This window comes from Apium graveolens, chromosome 10, assembly GCF_009905375.1.
Source record: "Apium graveolens cultivar Ventura chromosome 10, ASM990537v1, whole genome shotgun sequence".
NCBI lineage: Eukaryota > Viridiplantae > Streptophyta > Magnoliopsida > Apiales > Apiaceae > Apium > Apium graveolens.
In genome coordinates, this window is record NC_133656.1 from 155,114,977 (window position 1) to 155,132,778 (window position 17,802).

At 35.8% G+C, this 17,802-nt stretch overlaps 3 protein-coding genes across 4 annotated transcripts; 1 reads left to right on the forward strand and 2 right to left on the reverse strand.

The window, feature by feature from the left end:
* Window positions 1-1,793: 1,793 nt before the first annotated feature.
* LOC141690140 (receptor-like protein kinase FERONIA) lies at window positions 1,794-5,229 on the forward strand. Its single transcript, XM_074494797.1, has 2 exons — window positions 1,794-2,007; window positions 2,298-5,229. The coding sequence occupies exon 2, from the start codon at window positions 2,344-2,346 to the stop codon at window positions 5,005-5,007; it is 2,664 nt and encodes an 887-aa protein (XP_074350898.1). The 5' UTR covers window positions 1,794-2,007; window positions 2,298-2,343; the 3' UTR covers window positions 5,008-5,229.
* A 1,046-nt stretch (window positions 5,230-6,275) lies between these two features.
* LOC141690141 (thioredoxin H-type) lies at window positions 6,276-10,611 on the reverse strand. Of its 2 annotated transcripts, none has more exons than XM_074494798.1 (5): window positions 10,460-10,611; window positions 9,969-10,050; window positions 8,444-8,566; window positions 6,871-6,993; window positions 6,276-6,624 (listed from the first exon to the last, which is right to left on the reverse strand). In XM_074494798.1, the coding sequence occupies exons 2-5, from the start codon at window positions 9,993-9,995 to the stop codon at window positions 6,490-6,492; spliced, it is 408 nt and encodes a 135-aa protein (XP_074350899.1). In that variant the 5' UTR covers window positions 9,996-10,050; window positions 10,460-10,611; the 3' UTR covers window positions 6,276-6,489. The 2 variants fall into 2 exon arrangements, with proteins under 2 accessions (XP_074350899.1, XP_074350900.1); XM_074494799.1 differs by having other exon boundaries at window positions 9,969-10,032; window positions 10,460-10,587.
* Window positions 10,612-11,341: 730 nt separating this feature from the next.
* On the reverse strand, window positions 11,342-17,278 carry LOC141690255 (uncharacterized). Its single transcript, XM_074494957.1, has 5 exons — window positions 16,867-17,278; window positions 16,599-16,707; window positions 15,041-15,158; window positions 13,318-14,220; window positions 11,342-12,225 (listed from the first exon to the last, which is right to left on the reverse strand). The coding sequence occupies exons 1-5, from the start codon at window positions 17,021-17,023 to the stop codon at window positions 11,827-11,829; spliced, it is 1,686 nt and encodes a 561-aa protein (XP_074351058.1). The 5' UTR covers window positions 17,024-17,278; the 3' UTR covers window positions 11,342-11,826.
* Window positions 17,279-17,802: the final 524 nt, after the last annotated feature.

Below are 17,802 nucleotides of genomic sequence, written 5' to 3' on the forward strand. Positions count from 1 at the left end.
AGGATAGACTTAGAAGTCCTAAGAAATAGGAAGCTGATTCCTTATCTATGAAATAGGAAGCTGATTGCCAAGGATCAAGTCAAAAAATATAGTTTTGATTTGTAGGGTGAGACCCCTTATATAGATGTCGGGAGTCCTTGAATTGGACTTGGGTTAGGAGACTTGGTGGGGCAAGTCTCAGAATTAGAATGGACTTTGAAGTCCTAAGAGGTAGGAAATTGATTCCTTATCCCACCAAGTTACTTGGAGGCCAATCTACAAGGATTTATATCCCCGCTAGGACTTATCTCAATAGCTGTTTTTCTCCTTTATTTATTAATTACCAAATTAATAAATAATCAGGGTTTTTGGGCCTTCTTTGTTCCATCAGGCCTGATCTGGTCCATCAGGCCTGATCAACATGTTAACCTTTATGGTCTGAATATCATACATCTTCTTATTGGGCTTCACAGCCCAATCTTGTAATATCAGGATTTATTTATCCCTATCAGAATATACCACACTTTAATTATTGAGTCAAAATATTACAATGATCGGATTCTAGCGGGTTGAGCACAAGCCTGAGGGCTCGGGTTAAACCCGGACTTTTATCACTTGAAAATATATGTATAATGCGCGGTTTTTATCTATATTTGGATGTAACTTGCATTACATTTAATCACACGGATAAAATATAAGTAGAGTATTTAAATTTTATGTAATTAATTTTATATAAATATTAAAAAAAATTAATTCATAGGGCAGACCAGGCAGAGCTAAGAAATTAAATGTCAATCATGTCATGAGTTTGATGATTTATTATGTTCCAAGGGTCGGGGCATATCCTAGGATTAGTTGAGAGCTCTTTTATGGGTCAATGACAATACAAGTAGTGACCTTAAGATCTTCTATTGGGCCTACCAACCGACAGCTGGATTAGGTAGGACAAAAGGAGCCCAACCGCGTTAAAGCTGCAGGATATTTTGATTTTTACTATACAGTCTGGCAGGCTTTCACTCTAAAATCAATTTGTTCAATTTTGAACTAATAAAAACATTTTATTTTGCTGAATATCAAATTAATAAAATTATTAATATATATAAATAAATTTTTTCTTCAAAGAATACTCCTAAATGCTGCTAAAATAGTTATTGTAATTAGTTTTCGAAGAATACTCCCTACATGTTAGTTAATTATTAAAACTAACTAAAATATATATTCACGTTCATTTATAGATTATTTGTTATAATTATAAATTGATATATAAATTAATTAATTAGGAGTACGGTTAACTATAATAAAATTATCATATTTAATCAATAGACAGTATAAACAACAAGAGAATGCTTAAGAGTAGTGTTTCTAAGAATGATGTAACTAGACACTTAACATATATTTTAATTTATGAATGTACACGTATAGACGAATCAGAAAAGTTATCAAATATATTACTTCCTTGTCAGCACTTGAAAATAATTTTGAGAATTGTTTAGGGGATTTAACAATCGTCACCAAGTAAGTAATATAATAATATTACCTGTGTAACAGCTGAAACATTCGTATTCAAATCCAAAAGAATAATCAATCAACAACTGATTAAACTAACGCGCTTAATGAAGGGATATTATAATCATACTTTACTGTTAATAATATCAATTAAATTTAATGAAAATCAATGTCTAAATAGGAGTACTAGTGGTTGGAGTAAGACTAAAGATCAAACAGACAACTGTAAGTTCGTTCCATGTAGACCAAGTAAGGAAACATATACACACATTTTCTCTACATATATAAAACTGGTAATAATGTCTTCATCTCTCTCTCTCTCAGTCTCTCTTAACCCCCCCCCCCTCTCTCTCCATTTTCTTGATCACCTAGTTGTTTAAAACTTAAAATCTCTCTTTTATTCAAGTGGGGTGTAGTCAAAGTAGCCATTTTGATTTTCTTTTACTTGGGGTTTTTTTGATTTATGGTTACAACTCGTTGGATCTGCTCTTGATTTTGATTATCACTTTCCTCTTTTTCAAGGTAAATTTTTAACTTTATTTTCTGGTTTTGTTTTAGCTACATGAATCTTGAATTTTCTTGAACATCTTTGATGCTTAATTGAGTTATGTGCGTGTATTTACTGTATATAACAACTGTTTTTAGCTGATATATATTCTCTTGTGTTGACCCTTACTGATACTCTATCAATTTTGATTCATATTAGTATTTTATCTTTGCTTGAGCCTTTGATTTGATTTTTTTTTTTTTGGTTTTTGATCGAGTTTTAAGGTTTGGAGATTGATATTGTTCTTGTTTGCTTGATTTTGCAGACCCTTTAGTTGTTTGGTGTTTGCAAGTAAGATTCTTGATATATAGATGATTTCGATGAGGAATTATAGCCAGCTTCGTTATCGAAGATTGATTATTGATATGCTATTGCTGGCCTTTTTGGTTGGTGAAGTATTAGCTGATGATTATCTTCCTGCTGATAATAACCTTGTCAATTGTGGAGGTCCCGATGATAAAGTTGATGGTCGCCAATGGACCACAGATAAAGGTTCAAAGTTTCTTTTGGCAGGTGCCAAGTCGTCCACGTTCGAGGCTGACACTCAGAAGCCTTCGGTTCCTACAACCCCTTACATGACTGCTCGCATCTTTCAGTCTGAGTTCACCTACAGCATTCCGGTTGCTGCTGGTCGCAAATTTGTCCGCCTTCATTTCTATCCTGCATCCTATGGAGGTCTGAATGCCACTACGGCCATCTTCTCGGTGTCTTGTGGTCCATATACCCTTCTCAAGAACTTTAGTGCAGCACAAACTGCGGAAGCTCTTAACTATGATTTTATTATTAAAGAGTATTCTATTAATGTTCCATCCACAATGTTGAACATTACCTTCACACCAGCTCCAAATGTTTCTAATTCATTTGCATTTGTGAACGGTATTGAGGCCGTGTCACATCCTGACATCTATTCAACTGATGCCGAGCTCGTCGGGCTAAGTAATCAGTTCTCCGTTGATAATTCCACTGCTCTTGAGAATGTTTATCGACTAAATGTAGGTGGAAATGCCATTTCTCCCTCGAGTGATACTGGTCTGTATAGATCCTGGTATGATGACATGCTTTACATATTTGGGGCAGCATCTGGGGTTTCACAGACAGCTGACCCGAAAATGAAAATTGCCTATCCTGCAGACATGCCTACTTATGTGGCGCCGATTGATATATATAAAACTGCTAGAACGATGGGTCCGAACCCGGAAGTTAACTCTAAGTACAATTTGACTTGGGTCTTCTCTGTTGATTCTGGATTCTCTTACTTGGTCAGGCTCCATTTTTGCGAGGTTTCTGAAAATATAACCCAGCTTAACCAGAGGGTCTTTGAAATCTTCCTAAACAATAAAACAGCAGACCCTATCGCAGATGTAGTTGGTTGGACTAAAGGCAACGGAGTTCCGGTTTACAAGGATTATGTGGTGATCGTTCCATCTGGGCCTCCACAGCAGGATCTTTGGTTAGCATTGCATCCGCACCTTGAAGCGGTATCAAATTACTACGATGCAATTCTTAACGGAGTGGAGATATTCAAAATAAATGTTACCGATGGACTTCTTGCAGGTCCCAATCCCATTCCAGCGCCAAAACAAGACAGAATTGATCCATCACCTAAACGATCTTCATTTGGGTCAGGTGACTCGAATAAGACTGGTGTGATTGGTGGCAGCATTGGGGGTAGCATTGCTGCTGTACTTGTTGGTTTACTTGTTTGTTTTCTTGCTCGACGTAGGCAGAGGAAGGATCCGAGTGCAAGTGATGGACCATCTGGGTGGCTCCCTCTTTCACTTTATGGGAATTCACATTCCTCGGGTTCTGCAAAGACTGCTACCACAGGGAGTTATGCCTCTTCCCTCCCTTCAAATCTTTGTCGACACTTCTCTTTTGCTGAAATTAAGGCTGCAACCAAGAATTTTGATGATGCACTGATCCTCGGCGTGGGAGGTTTTGGCAAAGTGTACAAAGGCGAGATTGATGGTGGTACGACTATGGTCGCAATCAAGCGTGGGAACCCACTATCCGAGCAAGGTGTGCATGAATTCCAAACTGAGATTGAAATGCTCTCGAAACTACGACATCGACACCTTGTTTCATTGATTGGTTATTGTGAAGAAAACTGTGAAATGATTCTTGTGTATGATTACATGGCTTATGGTACCCTCCGTGAGCATCTCTACAAGACCCAAAAGCCACCTTTGCCATGGAAGCAGAGGCTTGAAATCTGCATTGGGGCTGCTCGTGGGTTGCATTATCTTCATACCGGTGCCAAGCATACTATTATCCACCGTGATGTTAAGACAACCAACATTCTCTTGGATGAAAAGTGGGTAGCAAAGGTATCGGATTTCGGATTGTCAAAAACAGGTCCAACATTGGATCACACTCATGTCAGTACAGTAGTAAAAGGTAGTTTTGGGTATCTCGATCCGGAGTACTTTAGGCGCCAGCAACTGACGGAAAAATCCGATGTATACTCATTTGGAGTTGTGCTGTTTGAGATTTTGTGTGCTCGTCCTGCTTTGAACCCAACACTTCCAAAGGAGCAGGTGAGTTTGGCGGAGTGGGCTATCCATTGTTATCAGAAGGGAAATCTTGATCAAATTATTGATCCATATCTCAAGGGAAAGATTGCTCCCGAGTGCCTCAAGAAGGTAACAGAAACAGCGGTCAAATGTGTAGGTGATCAGGGAATTGATAGGCCATCAATGGGTGATGTTCTATGGAACCTTGAGTTTGCTCTGCAGCTCCAAGAAAGTGCGGAAGAGAGTGGCAAAGGTTTTGTTGGAATGGACATGGAAGCAGGTACATTTGATAAAGGAAAGAAGGATCCTGATTCATCTGCAGGCTTTGATGGAAATGTAACAGATTCAAGAAGCTCTGGGATGTCAATGAGCATTGGTGGACGGAGCCTAGCTAGTGAAGACTCGGATGGCTTGACTCCTAGTGTTGTTTTCTCTCAAATCATGAACCCGAAAGGACGTTGAGTTACTCCCTGCTTACACTTTCTCTATGGCTTAACTGTGCTCCTTGATCATGAAACTTAGTAATTTGTATGTTAATTCTTTTTTACCCAACCATTAGTGTTATGAGATCTACATATGGCTTTTCCATCAAAATATGTACTATAAAATGTATCTACACTACTTCTACATCCTTGTGAAACGCAACGTGCTGAATTAAAAATGCATAAGAATATTTTTTGTACATGTTTTGCTATACTCTTTCTAACCGACTGCTGTGCCAGTAGTGGTCGTCAACTTGCCGCATCAGTGGATTCTGTGCTGGTTTTCAAGTTATTTATTATGGTGCTTATGCTTATATTGCATACGAATTCGCGATTAAATCAAATCATGCATGCCAAGCAGGCAAGAAGAGTAGGGCATGCAATCTTTTGAATCTTATAGGGGATACGGATTTATTATAAATACACATTTGGAATATGTGCATAATTGTCAAATATGTTGCTAGTAGATGTGCATCTCTGAAATACATATACAGGGCATAATGCACATTCTTGCCTGACTTGCGATATCTTTCCGCCCCTCTCAAGTTAGAAAGTTTCAGTTGCCAGTTTTCGTGACGTTTAGTGCAACATCTCATGGTGCAATTAGTTGATTTAGAGATAAGGTTGGCATAACGTTTGTATATGCAACACCAGCTGGCTTTGTTTTGTACTCGCAAGGAATGTATAGATAGTCTATAGGTATTATTCGACGATAATATCTGGCGATGCCGCGGACAGCTCACTTGAAAGCAAGAAAATCAAAAGACCATCACATGGATTTGTGCCGGCGCTCTACAAACGCTAGACGGAGTCAAAGTTTGTTTGTTTTGTTTTTCAAAACTTGCACATGAGGAGTTTTAGTTAAATTTACTAGTATTACTTTGAAATCAAACAGCACCATTCTCCTCTAGAACATAATTAATCACTGCTTTAGTGCTTTGACATCAAACAGCACCAGTCTCTAGAACACTCGAATCCAGCGTACTCCACCAATAAACAGACTTCGATTCGTGTAGATCTTCACTGGACATAGTATAGCATATTGGATCATTAAAAACAGAGGGTTTTCATAAGTTATCAATTTTCTGGTTTTCATTTGAACGCAAACCTGTACATATATATACATGTATAGTCATAATAAAACATACTCCATTTGTATTAGTTACCCTTCCTTAGCTCATATTGAAGGGAAAATAAAAAGATTCTCCAAGATAAAAACTAATAGCAAAAGAGTAGCTACTAACTGGATACAACATAAGCCTGCCGAAGATGATAGACAACTTCACTAAGAACATTTTAATAACATCATTTTGATCTTTTACAAAAAAAAAAAAGGGCAAAGTCAATCAACTTGCAACAATACTTTACAATCCAAGGGAAAGAGACTCACATATATTCCCTTGCCACTTGCAACATCAGACATCAGTAACCACCATTTCTGCTGTTATAAACACTAGGCAGCTCATGAATCCAGAATGGTAGCCATCTTCTTCTGCAGCTCTGGCTTGTTAGCCCCAACAAGTTTGTCAAATTGCTGCCCATCTCTAAGGAAGAAGAAGGTTGGAGTTGCTTTGATATCCCACTGTGTACTGAATTCCTGCACCACCAAATATATCATTGTCAAAAAAATTAGATAAACACTAGGATGTAACAGATCCCTAAGCATTTTCCAACTTAAGTGTACAAATTTTGCATTAATTGGATACTCAAGTTCTTTACTACGCAGCACCATCTACTTTGATGGTTTTTCCTAGGGAGGAGATGCAGTTACAAATAAGACCACGATTCCACGAAGATAATAAGAGGCGAAATTTTTTCAAATTAACCGTGTTGCATTACTTACAGTGAGTTCATCAACATCAATGGCTAAAAACATAATTGAGGGGTGAGTCTCTGATAGCTCCCGGTAGTATGGTGCGATCATTCTACAAGGACCACACCATGATGCACTAAAGTTTGCAATTACCTGTTAAACAAAAACCACCAACACTTGAGTATTATAACTTGGGTAATTATTGACTAGTAAACTATGAATAATGGCAACTTTTATTCGCTTGTAAACCATCCAGAAACCAATTTTTTTTTCTAAAATTACACAAGAGGCCCTACATTTTCAGGATTGTACAGCTTAACCCCCATAACTTCTCAACTTCAAATTCTTACCCCTAAAAATAAAACCATGTGTAACCCCTAAACTTTTGAGTCTTTTTGAACCAAAATATCAAGAGTTCAATATTTCACGTGCAGCAAAGGTTGTCACAACAAAAGAACATATAAATATATCTGCGGAGTGCCATTGATGTCAATACTGAACTTCTTCCATAGCATGTTCTGGCATTGGATAATCAAGACAGTGATGATCATACAAGCATTAAAGTGGCTAGCGGTGCAACTGATTACTGTACGGAGGTGCCTCAAATCAAAGTACTTGTAAACAAGGTGACATTAGAAGTATAGAGGGAAATATTTGACAATCTGACTTTCTTGTACAAGACACCATGTCAGGAACTGCTACTATCAGAATATCTTGTCGACTGTTCAAAAGTACTACTCAGTAATAAGTGGAGTGAATCTCCAACTCCATGCTTTCTCTTCTACAAGAAATCAACTCATTGGCCCGCTGATTCTTATATTATATAAATTCAGTGACGAGTTTTTTCCAAAGTAGGAAATGAGACGAGGATTAAGATATTTATATGTATCCATTATTATATAACACTCTTATCAATGTAAGATTAACTTTTCATCAGTTTCTTTAATTAAACTAAATCTTTGTTAGTAGTATTCAAGAGCTACAATCAAATAATTGATAGTTATGTTAATAGTTATTTTTCACTTGAAGTAGGCAATAAGCTTCAGAAATTAGTTCGATTAGGAATATTCTGGATTCATATAAGTATAGTTGTAACTAATCTTTTTGATTCATTCTAAATTATTAAATTAAATACTGCCAAGTTGAAGGCTTTCGCGTTATATGTCTCGTATTGAATCTAAACCCCCATACTTCTATATATTCTTAATCTAAATTTGGCTTTCTACAGTAATCACCAACTCATTGTATGCTAAAAGATTAAATCAATACTTCACCAGCTATATTATGTGGTGCTCACTTAACCACTTAGTTTTGGCCAGTTGATTGGCAACCAGATATATTATGTGTTGCTCACTTAACCACTTAGTTTTTGCCAGTTGATTGGCACCGACTGCCAATAAACTGGCCCATAAAAGTTCATGCTTGCCGAGAGTACAGGATTTAATGAATTTGATGTCTAAACCAGTCCAAAGCAGAACTAAAAACTGGTAAAAAGGAGAAGATAACACACACTTCTGACTTGGGGGAATAAATAGAAACCTCAAATCCCATAATAGCTAGAATTAAGTAATAATAATGGTGTCAGAGAACTTATTCAACTTACAATTTTACCATCTCTCTTTGCTTCAGCTATCTTCTGGTCCCACATATCTTTGCCAGTAATAAGTTGAATATTTCCACCAGCAAAATCAACATGATGATCAGAATCATCTCCGTCATTCTTATTCTACAAGAAACAAGAATGCTTTAACTAAGTTGCTTCTTTAAAAAAGTGTAAAACAAGCCAGGAAAGCATAATAGAATCAAAATGCCAAGGTGCTTTTGATAACCAGGTATAAATGGGTAAATTATCATTACCATCAAATTCAACAGAAAAATTGCCAATTTATTCAAAGCCTTTAAGAAAAAAAATGATTAAACACTAATACCATGACTACCCATACTCTGCCACAATCCATAAGTCTTCTAACAACCAACATTTACCTTTAAAAACAACCAAAAGAAGGCACAACAACAGTTAAACAATGACTGTCGTTAACATACATATGGTGCCACCTATATACCTAGTACCAGTCAACACTAAATAAAAAAAAACTGTATGTGATTTATGCATGCCTAACAAAGGTCTTCGTACAGTTTCTTTAAGGCGTGAACTTCCTGTATTTACAACAAATATCATCATATACAATTATTCACAAAGTTACTGCCAAATGTAGCATACTTTTGCATAATAATTGAGAAGCAGTGGCTGGACATAATTTGCTGTGTTAGCTAATTGATAATTACATGTATATAACATGAACAATATGAAGCAGAAACCCTATTTACGGCCCCTACAAAAAATTTTGGCAGTTTCAAATTCAGTCGATGCAACTGATTCCAAGCGAGAGCTGAACTGGTACCAAAATAAATATTCTTTTCTTGAGATGGGCATTGCACGATCCATGGAACTCTATATATTGATATTAAAGTATGAGTGTCAGATAGCTTCAAGGAAGAGATGTGCGCATGACCATATCGGGCTGCAGTGATGGATTTTCACAAATTTAATATCACAGGGTCCCTTTTGTTCCTCTAAAATATCTTTCCCTTAATGTTCTCTTTTCGTAATTCCAAGATTATTTGGATTTTATTCTTCTTAAATACCTTTATTTCAAGGCTCTCTTTACATAACTTGTCTTCCTTAATCATTTAAATTATTAATTTGTGTAAGTTCTTTAGATGATTAACTCGTGTAACCATTAGGGAGCAAGAGGTAGAGTGACGAGATTTTTGGCAATGCCCAGATCCTCACTTTTATGGGCCAATCTACCATCCACAAGGGTTATCTTCTAAACTACACTCTACCCTCCTCAACTTGTTAACTAGGAACTCAATCTGAACATGCCCTCACTTTGTGTTGCATTTATAGACTATTTTCATATCAGAGATCAAACTTCCTTACTAGGACTAGGCATTTGGTGAAAAAGCACGAACTAATATGGTCCTCTAAGCACTATAAATAAAAATACTTAGAAACCATAAAGGTCACATAGCATAGCAATGGAAACCAAGTAGATATCTTTATCTACGAACTGCAAGTGTAAATAAAAATGTTCACATTCTACCCCTTTTCGTGAAATTTTTACCTTGGAGAAACAAGAGAAGAATCCCATTGTTTGATATTAAACCAATAGCAGAAAATTGCACAAGCTGTACCTCGCAATCAAACTAAACAGGAGTCAAGTCACAAGTTTCTAATGATCTCAAAGATACAATCAAACTAATACAAGAAAAAAAGTAGTATTATTAAAGAAACATGATTTGCAAAATTATTAGCAAAAGCCAAGAAACATAAAAGGTGCACTAGATTTGAATAATTGAGAGTCATAACAGATAAAAGATGTGAAAAAACAAGCACAAGTACATAATCATGAAAACTGGTGATTACCCACTTAAATTCACCTAAAAAATAAGCTAAAGTTACCATCTTTAATCAAAAAACATTAATTTAAACCGTAAAGACTGTAAATTTTTATGGAAATCAAGAAACGTACAAGAAGCAAACCCTAAATTAAACTCAATTAAAGTAAATGAACAAAAGGGCAAGTAATAAAATTGAAATCAAGAAAGTTCAAACCTTGTAGAGGAGATGTGGAGAAGTTCTTTGAATGGATGAAGTAGCTTTGCTGTCTTTTTAAGGTCTACAAATGACTATGTCTTCTCTCTGTCTGTATATATATGTGTGTATGTATAGATAGATAGATAGATACAAAGATACTAGTCAACTAATTTATTTACCTTTCTTGCTAATCATGATTAGTGGGGTCAAGGTTAGGGGAATTTGAGATTAAATTAAATTATTGAGTAAAAAATTAGCTACTAGATTGTTGGTTAGCTCATGGCAGATGTAAGAACCTTCTTGTGAATATATAAAGATTCTTCTTTTTATATTGTGCTTTGTAACACAAGTTAGTGAAGGGTGCAATTAGCAAAAAAAAAAAAAAAGGTTAGTGAAGGGTGGACGAAACTTTAAGTCGATCACTTCGGGGATAATTTTTTAACGCACTTTTTTATGATTAAATTTTGGTACATAAGTTTTAATTTATAATCTTCAATGGATTGTCTGTGATTTAAATCCAAGCTCGTGGTTATAAAAATTATCGATAAATCCTAAACTCGGTTAATAAAATTTATCCGATTTAAGCGATTTTTGATAAATTATTTGATTTTTTAAAAACTCTCCAATAAATCATAAATTGATAAATAATTACGATTTTCGAAATTTATAATCATGTCATGTCCAGCTACGTTTTGGCTCTTTGGAAAGGAAATCGAAATTAAGTAACAGCCTCTTAAAGGATACAATATTTAAAAAAAATGATATTTAGCAAAAAATAAAATAGTCAAATTTCTAAAAACGTGAGTTGTCACCCATATTTACCATTGACATAAGAACATTCACATTCCCCTTTATTTTGAAAAATATAATAATTACATATATGTAAATAAAAATAGAATATCAGATAAATAATAATTCATATTTAAATCAATGATGTTAGGCTTAAACATGAAAGATTAGCGTAACAAATAGATATTGTACATAGAATACACATTCAGCACTAGTTTAACACTCTTAAAATGCAAGATCAGTTGTGTACGTTGTGTGCTTGCTTAGATGTTCCCCATGAATCAAACATTGCAGCAGCCTTAAAAACGTGCTACAATTTTTCTCCAAACTACAGCTGAAGTTGGCTCTGATTGCTTCCAGTCTTTTATGCAACTACCTGGAAGCTAAACACCGGCCATTCCCTTTTTTCACATGAACTGAAGAAAGGCTTGTACAACTCAAATATTTTATAGACAGAAAATCAAGATGTTACAGGACATTGCCTTGTAGTATAAGAGAATGCAAATTTGTAATTCTCCGTATACGAGCCAGGTCGCTTGTGAAGAATTTTAAAAATACAAAGAAGAAAATAACAAAGCACCCATGGTAAGGTTACATTACAAGGGGCCAAAAGGTTCCGGCAAATGTTCAAAACCATTGTCAAATATGGGTCCTTGATCAAATTTGTCATCACCATTGTGCAACCAGTTTGTGTCTTTCGGATCCTCTTTTAGCAAAATTGCATCATATCGTGAACTCTCGTATATGTCCACGTCAGTCACTCTTGAAGAAACGGGATATTTGTTTTCTAAAATCACGTTTTCAGGATACCTGTTTAAATAATTTCCATTTTCTGAGAAGACAATGTTACTGTTAACAGGGACATTTCGATCTACTGCTGCTGGAACACTTATAGACCGACCAGGCTGGCTTCTGGAATTTGCAGAACGTATACTTTGTGGGAAGAGGGTGGAGCCCATAACTGGACGCGTTCCATTTGTCCCATTCCTGATATCCTACAAAAATGAGAAGAGGGTTTGAAATTTAATTGAATATACTAATATGAGTATCTTCTCATACATATATAACTGCTCTCTTCTAAAACAATTTGTCTCATTCGATTCTAAATTCTGTTCCACAGAAAGAGACAAAGAATCTGTCTAATTAACGGTTTTAGAAAAAAAAACATAACATCCTTACTTTTGATACACAATTGCAGTGTCATGGCACGACTTCACAGTCAAAATTCCTTATCTTAGGTAAACAGGGACCAGAAAAAAAATTAGTTTTTGAGCAACTTAAGCCAACAGCTTCTTACTTCATTCCCTAAATTTAATATAAAATATTGGATCTTAGTAACTAAAGACATCAATAGTTCCTATATTCATTCCTTATACAATATTTAATCATTAAAAAGCAACATTATTACATAAAGTGAAGAAAGAGAAAGTGTTTTTTTCAAATATATATTATAAAATAAAAGTTAGAAGATGAGAGAGGTTAGCTAAAGATAAGGAATTGGAAGAAGATCTTAGTGGGTCTTAGTGATTTAAGGAATCACTAAGATACTGTTGGAGTAGTTTTTTCCTCCATATTCCTTATATTTAACTTTAAGACTCCAAATAGCTAAGCTGTTGGAGTTGCTCTAAGCTTGACTGATATGACCATGACAACTGAAAACTTGATTAATTTCAGAGAACTTAAAAGTTCTCTTTTAGAGGACTACTTGCACCAAAACAACTCTTTAATATACAATACATTGTTCCATTATTTAACAACAGTATGACAAAAATTATGCTACGAAGAGGGTTGCCAAAATATCTTTGACTATGACCGTGATATTGATTATAAAAGAGAAATGGCAGAGAGTACGAAAGATTGTCATGGAAGCTGTTGATCATGCAACACAGACAAAAGACGGAGACAGATACACTTGACCTATTGGCATTGAATCTATTTTAAGTCTACAAAATATTTAATCCATTCTCGGCTTTTTTTTACGAAAAACAGTATTTCATTACTAAAAATAGGAACACCCCCAGTGACATAGTATTCGACTCAATTTCTAACCTGCATAACTAGAAATGAAGAAAGAATCGTATGCATACCATGTGTCTAATAGCCATATCCAATGATTTTTTTGAGATTGTCCTCCCAAATCCATTGGTGTCCGGAGATGCTTTTCCAAGTTTCCTTGTTGATGCTTCTAGGACATGTGAAGGTCTATGAGACTCCACTGCATCAACCACCTGCCCATTGGCATGCATGCGGCCCCTTCCATTAGGCTCCGAGATCCTTCCCCTGGTGACAATTGGTGATGGTTGCCTTCTGAGTGTTGCAGGGCTTTGAGTCTCAATATTTCCTTTCACAGTGTGAGTGGATCCTGGCCTAGATCTACCTGCAGAGAGTGGTCTGTCCGGAAGAGTTGTTCGTAAATTAGGTGGAGTATCAAGTGGAAAATCATGCAGAACAAGTGGCTGTGGTGGGGGCCGAACTCGGGGACTAGGACTGCTTGGTCGAGATACTGGTGCTGCCCGGCTCCCATTTGACACAGAGCGAACTGGGGTTGAAGGTCCGGTAGATTGAGACAAAGATGGTGCCGAATTCCGACGCGTAGGAGTAGATGGCCTGGAAACTGTTCGAGTAATTGGGGGATTCAAGTTTGCTGGAATTTGAGGCCTAGATGTAGGAGTTGAAGGTCTAGAATTTGTGGATGGTCTTGATCTGTCGGCTGATGAGCTGGGTGGAGATGGCCGCACTCTTGAAGGAGTTGAGGATCGTGATGGTGTTGAACGGCTTGTTGGGGTGGAAGGTCTTGAATTGGATGAAGATCGAGCAGTGGGGGTGGAAGGTCTAATATAAGATGAAACAGAAGCAGAGCTTGTGTTGAGAATAGAGGTAGATTTATTTGAAAAGGAGCTGTACTGGCTACTAGAGACGGCTGGGCGGGTCACCGAACTGCTTCGGGCTGGTCTTGAAGGATGGATGTTCTCGGATTCAGTGACAGAAAGCTGAATAGGACAAAAGTACAAATATTATGCTATTGAACAAGCAAGAGTGTAAGACATATTCTGCAGTAAATAATTAGATAAAGGGAAACATACAGTAGAGGCAATCTAAAAAATCAGACTCATATATGCTAATTAATTTTCATCTGCACAAGGTAAATTGATTGTTGCTTATTGAAGTCGTGTGAAATTAACAAAATTAGTTTTCTACAAAATACATTCGCACAGTTACTGGCATTTCAAATCAATTTTCTCTTATTACTGCAATTGAAAATATCTGTACCTGGTCACTTTTTCTTATTTCATTGATCCTCTAGAACACTATATCAAACTTAACGGTTGAATCAGAGATTTTTTACTTAGTACAAGACATCTCATATGAATTCTTATTTATAGTTCAGCTCAGATATATTTTGTGAAAAAGATCCTCTGACAGGCCGTGTTTTTTATTATCAGGCTTCAAAAGATATGCACAGCCATTACCTTAACTGCAAGGAGGGGTAATATATACCTGAATACTAAGAACCACTGTGAAAGACCAAATATTTGACTTTGTTGTGGATGCTAATATCTAGTAGCACTGGCATGCATTGAAAATGAAACACACAGTGCACTACATCCATATGCGACTATTAGTGACAAATGTCGGCTGCTAATCGGTTGATATTTTTGCAAGTCTTTGTCTCATTCGTCCATATCCAGAGTGATAAACAAGGGGATTGACCAAATAATGCTCCAACACTTTGTAAATAAATTATAAAGCAAACCTGGACTCAAACTAAAAATAAAGTCTGAGGTAAATATTAGGTAAGTCAATACACACCCTTGAAGCCTTAGTTGTTGAGACAGATCTGGTACTTTTTCTTGGAGCAAATGCCGCAGGTTGAGATTCGCTCCCATCGGATGAAGGAAATAGAGGAGTTCCAGGAGGAGTGAGAAGCCTGTTAAGAATAGATGCAAATATTTATTAACTGGAAATGCCAAATAACTTATAAATGATCCTTTTTACTGAAGGGCCTAAAGTACTAAAACTCTTCACTATAACAGTAACACTACCAGAGTGCCACAAACATGCTAAATCTATATCAATAAGAAACGAAACGTATGAATGTCAAAACAGAAAACGAAAAAGACAGCAAGCTACAACAGTTATAATGAAGTCCTAAGATGCTCACAGGTTAAATAAGCAATGATAATGTGATATAAATCAAATAAACATGTGGTCCATCATCCATATATCGTATCAAAAGCTAAACCCAAATGTATAACTAATACCATAAAATTAGTGGAAGATCACTTAAGTGAAAAGAGAAACATATGCTATAAGATTTTTCTTCTTGTACTTTCTTTTTAGTTATATATTTAAAAGCAGGGTAAAGGCTCGGATTCGGATCTAAGCATACTTGGTACATAACTTTATTCGTTGCAGAAGAATTCATATCATCAGTCTTTAGTGTCATTAGTGTTAATCCGCTAATAATCTTACACACTTTTATTTTATATATTACATTTTGAGGGAAAAATTCTATGGAGTACTCTTAAACGGAGTACTAACTGGAGTACTATATATTCTGCAATATCTTCTACTTTAAAATATTGCCGAACATATAGTACTCCATTTAAGAGTACTCCACTATATGATATAATAAGATTTATATATTGCCGTACATGGCTACATCAGTTCAAGTAAAATACATTAATCCACCAAGATGCAAAAGCAGAGGGAACACAAACTTTACATTGTTCCGTATAGCATTCCCCATTCAGGCGACCTAATTTTGAAAGGTCAAGGAAACTTGTATTTCTTACCAAATATCTAACTTGCACTTGGAAAGTCTACATAAATGTATGTAGTAGGTAATTTAGCTACCTTCCAAAACAAAGTTGTCGTTTGTTCTATAACTACAAGTTCCCGAGTATAATTGATTTAGAAGAAAGACTTTTCAAATTTAGACAAATCTATATATCTATGCCTATGAGAAATCAAATAAATGCTCACATCCAGAGTAACCATACTTAAAGAGTAGTAACTATACCAAATCTAACATTTTTAGATACGATGCGAAGCAAATTAAACTAGTTCTACTTAGCGCCTAAACATAGTCCCAATATGATTAAATTACAAAAATATAACTGAAAAAAGAACACTAAAAGGCGGTAATGCAGATGCATTAGCTAGTCATTACGATACCTTTAAATGCAACAGAGTATCTCGACAAACAACAGAATCAAGCACACGAAATGTGTGATTATATAAAATCAACAGATTAAGAGCAAACGAGTAAGCTACAATACAAATAAATACATTCGATAAACAAAATGCAATGCCAATAGATCTAAGGTAATACACGACAAATAATCGAAATGAGGAGAATAAGTACCAATCGTAATCGTTCTTTCCTCCAGCATCAACAGACGACAAAAGATCATCAAATCCAGATTTGGAGTTCTGTTTAACCGATGATCCAAGCGAAAGTCTCCCTAATTTCACTAAAATTACACAAACCACAACAATATCAACTACAAGTCTACAACAACACATATAACAATCACATCATCATAATATCACTGTAAACACGTTATTAATCATTTCACTACTTAAATAATCATATAGACATAAAAATGTAAGTATGTGTGTAAGTATTGTACCGTCGGAGGAGGCATCGGTGCGGCGATTTCGAGAGAAGAGATCGAGCATAGCTAAATGATCATCGGCGACAGTTGAATTAGAGAGTGAATGACGCCGTTGATGAGCGACGCCGTTTGATCTAGAGCTGCCATTAACGGAGGAAGGTGTACGGTTCATAATTATATGTTTGTATGTATACAATAGGTGTTTATGTATGTATGTATGTATAGGTTAGTGTAACTAATATAACAGATTCACAAATCCCAATGCATCTCGAACAAGAGAGGAAGTGAAGTCGAATGTGGGAGCATGTGCAGAGAGAGAGAGAGAGACTGGAGAGAGATTGGGAGAGGGAGAGAGAGAGTAGATGTGAAGCGAGACACGGAACGTGCCACTTTTTTGGTTTAGTCTTTACGTCATTTTTTGTTATAAAGAGAGAGGGGCGAGAGAGTTGAATTGATATTTGTATTTTACTATTGCAGTAAAGAGCATTATTTTAGGCTTGATGTACTAATGTTGGTTGTAATAGTGGTGTATTGTTGATATTTAAATGAGTTGGATCTAGTGAATAAGCTTGGATTGGTAGGGTTTGTGATGGTTAGTTTGTTCTATTTTTTGAAAAAAAAATTGATGCTTTGGATGGTTAGTTTGTTTCTAAGCATACTTTTTAAGTTTGTTTTAAAATTGATGTTTGGATTTCTTGATTTCTATTTTCTAAATTCGAGGGAAATTGCTTTGTGATTTTGTTTTTTCCATAAGGTCCTCCAGAGTCCAGTCCATGTACTATTTTTACGCTTTTCGTCGTTAATTAGCTTCCCCTTTGACTACTAAAATGAGTTTAATATTTGATACTATCTTATTAAACTAAATTAAGTAGGTTGAACTTGAGTTACAAGACGCTTTATGCGGAATTTAAAAACATTTTGCCTGTACAATTAAATCAGGCATCTTATTTA